This window comes from Austrofundulus limnaeus, unplaced genomic scaffold (assembly GCF_001266775.1).
Source record: "Austrofundulus limnaeus strain Quisiro unplaced genomic scaffold, Austrofundulus_limnaeus-1.0 Scaffold477, whole genome shotgun sequence".
Taxonomy (NCBI): Eukaryota; Metazoa; Chordata; class Actinopteri; order Cyprinodontiformes; family Rivulidae; genus Austrofundulus; species Austrofundulus limnaeus.
The window spans coordinates 358,346-360,424 of record NW_013952879.1 but is presented as its reverse complement, the minus strand read 5'-3'; the positions used below and the strand labels follow the sequence as shown (position 1 = coordinate 360,424).

The 2,079-nt window shown below is 34.2% G+C and overlaps 1 protein-coding gene across 2 annotated transcripts in view; it reads left to right on the top strand.

Annotated features, from left to right (window-relative positions):
- Positions 1–492: 492 nt before the first annotated feature.
- Positions 493–2,079, top strand: part of smarce1 (SWI/SNF related BAF chromatin remodeling complex subunit E1) — a 16,132-nt gene continuing 14,545 nt past the window's right edge. Inside the window, exons 1-2 of one of the 2 annotated variants that reach the window (XM_014025454.1) lie at positions 493–559; positions 1,056–1,106. In XM_014025454.1, coding sequence (XP_013880908.1) covers positions 1,100–1,106 — 7 coding nt within the window. In that variant the 5' untranslated portion in view covers positions 493–559; positions 1,056–1,099. The remainder of the gene's footprint in view (positions 560–1,055; positions 1,107–2,079) is intronic. The other variant, XM_014025455.1, reaches the window with a different exon arrangement.

Genomic DNA, 2,079 nt, shown 5'->3' with positions numbered 1-2,079 from the left:
CAAGCTTTAGTGTTTTTTTCTTCTTTTTTTTTCTTTGGATGGATCAAGCTTTAGTGTTTGAACACGTGTGACTGATTAAACATATAAATCTAACAAAAACTGGGGATTTGTGTGCAAGTAGGCTATGTTGAACAAATACTTGGCCCCTCTATGAATATTGTGGGCCCTTGATGACCCCTTACACTGAAAATTCCTAGATCCGCCAATGCTTGATGGGAAACAAGAGTGATTACTTCTAACAGTTCTCATCCTGATTATAAAACATTTGAGTGAAAACAAAAGATAAACAGAGATGCCATAAAACTGGTGTCATTTAGAAAAAGCATTTTAAAGAACGATGCATGAGATATTTTCCTTAACACACACAAAAAACTTTTAGAATAGAATGCTTTGAAATCTTTCAAAAGTTTTTCCGAATAGTTTCTAACAATCATTGTATTCAAGTGCCCAACACGCTTTTAATTTGAAAGGGTTGTTTCCTGTTGTCTGCTTAAAAAAGGAACTTCCGGTTAGAATAAGAAAGGTGGAACAAGGGATTCTTCTTCGGAAGGAATAAATTGTGAGCTAATAAACGTTGTTTACATCAATAATACTTTTTTCATTTTAACTTTAATGTAGATTTGATTTAAATTATATTTGTATTATTATTTTTCTGTACAGGTCGTTGTAAATATCGCTGTAGCTCCATGTGCTGAGGATTAGCGGACGACTTATTGTCTGTTAGCTTAGCATTTTATTCAGCAGTTTAGCGTTTCTTTTAACGTTGTGCTTCTCAGATTTTTCACGTCCCTAATAAACAAACACCTGTTTATGCATGTTTACGTGATTATAATCGGTCTGATTTCAGGAGTAGTGAAGTTAGGTTATTGTTTCTTGCAGAGATCTGGTGCTCAGTCTCCGGTGTTAGCTTTAGCTGGCCTGTATTAGCAGCAGCAGTTCATTCATGCTAATGTCACACTTTTTTGCATTCAAGCTCTTTTGTTCCCGCATTATACCAAGTAGTTTACTTAATAGTTACTTTCGTTAGAATGCTAAAGCATTTTTTTCCTTCACAGTTTACAGAGTGTGGAGGTAGCTGATCTCCGTCCGTCCATTAACAATGTCAAGTAAGTAAACAAAGGAATACGTTATTTATTTAGTTCTGTAGTTCAACAAAGCTGTTGAGTAACTTTTGTTTGTCTTTATGTTTTGTTTTATCTTTTTCTTCTGGAGTAAACTAGAAAAAAAGCAGTAAAATCCTAATAATTCCAACCACTGACTTTGTTATTTTCGTGCCTGGCCGGATCATCTAGGGCTGTGGATACATTTTTTCCYATTAATATCAAAGCTGTCAGTGAATTCAAAAAGAACATTGTAAAAAACCCTTTAAAATGACACCTAAATCATGAGGTTATCGGAAGAATTAAGGGAGATATGGATATTAATGTTTAGGAAATTAAGGTCATGATTTCTGTCATAATTCATCACTGAACCAGTCGGTGTTTTGTGACCAGATGTATAAATGTATGTTTGCTCTCTTCCTTATTGTTCAAGATATCATCATGAAATTTTCAGAATTGATTCAGTGTCTGCTTTTTTTCCCAATAATGTCTTGTATCCTTAAACAAAAGCATTTTATAAAATCATATTAAAAAGGCTCATGTCACCTAACTGCAAATTTAAATCAACTTGACCTTTGAAATCCATGAATTACATACCTTTTAAAAACCATGTGGACGTTTGTTTTGTAAACAAAGGCCTTCAATCAATGGCTGTGTGCAAAATGTGTCAAGGAACAAAGATGACTGTCAAGCATTAAATCATTTTCACTGTAGTGGGAAAAAAACGCTTTGTTCCAGATCCAATAAAATAATAATGAGCTTCAGGTAAGTTAGTGTGTTTAGGTGATGATTGGAATTTTTTAAATTTTTTATTTATTTGTTTTGAATTTGACGATACCAGGGTTTCTTGGAATTAGTTGAAATAACAAAACAGGAGCACTAATTAGCGAGGTCACCGGTGCAGCATTTGCACAATCTGGTCACAGCGGTGTGTAGAAAATGGAACCTGCTGATGACAATATGTCAACATCCCTAGATC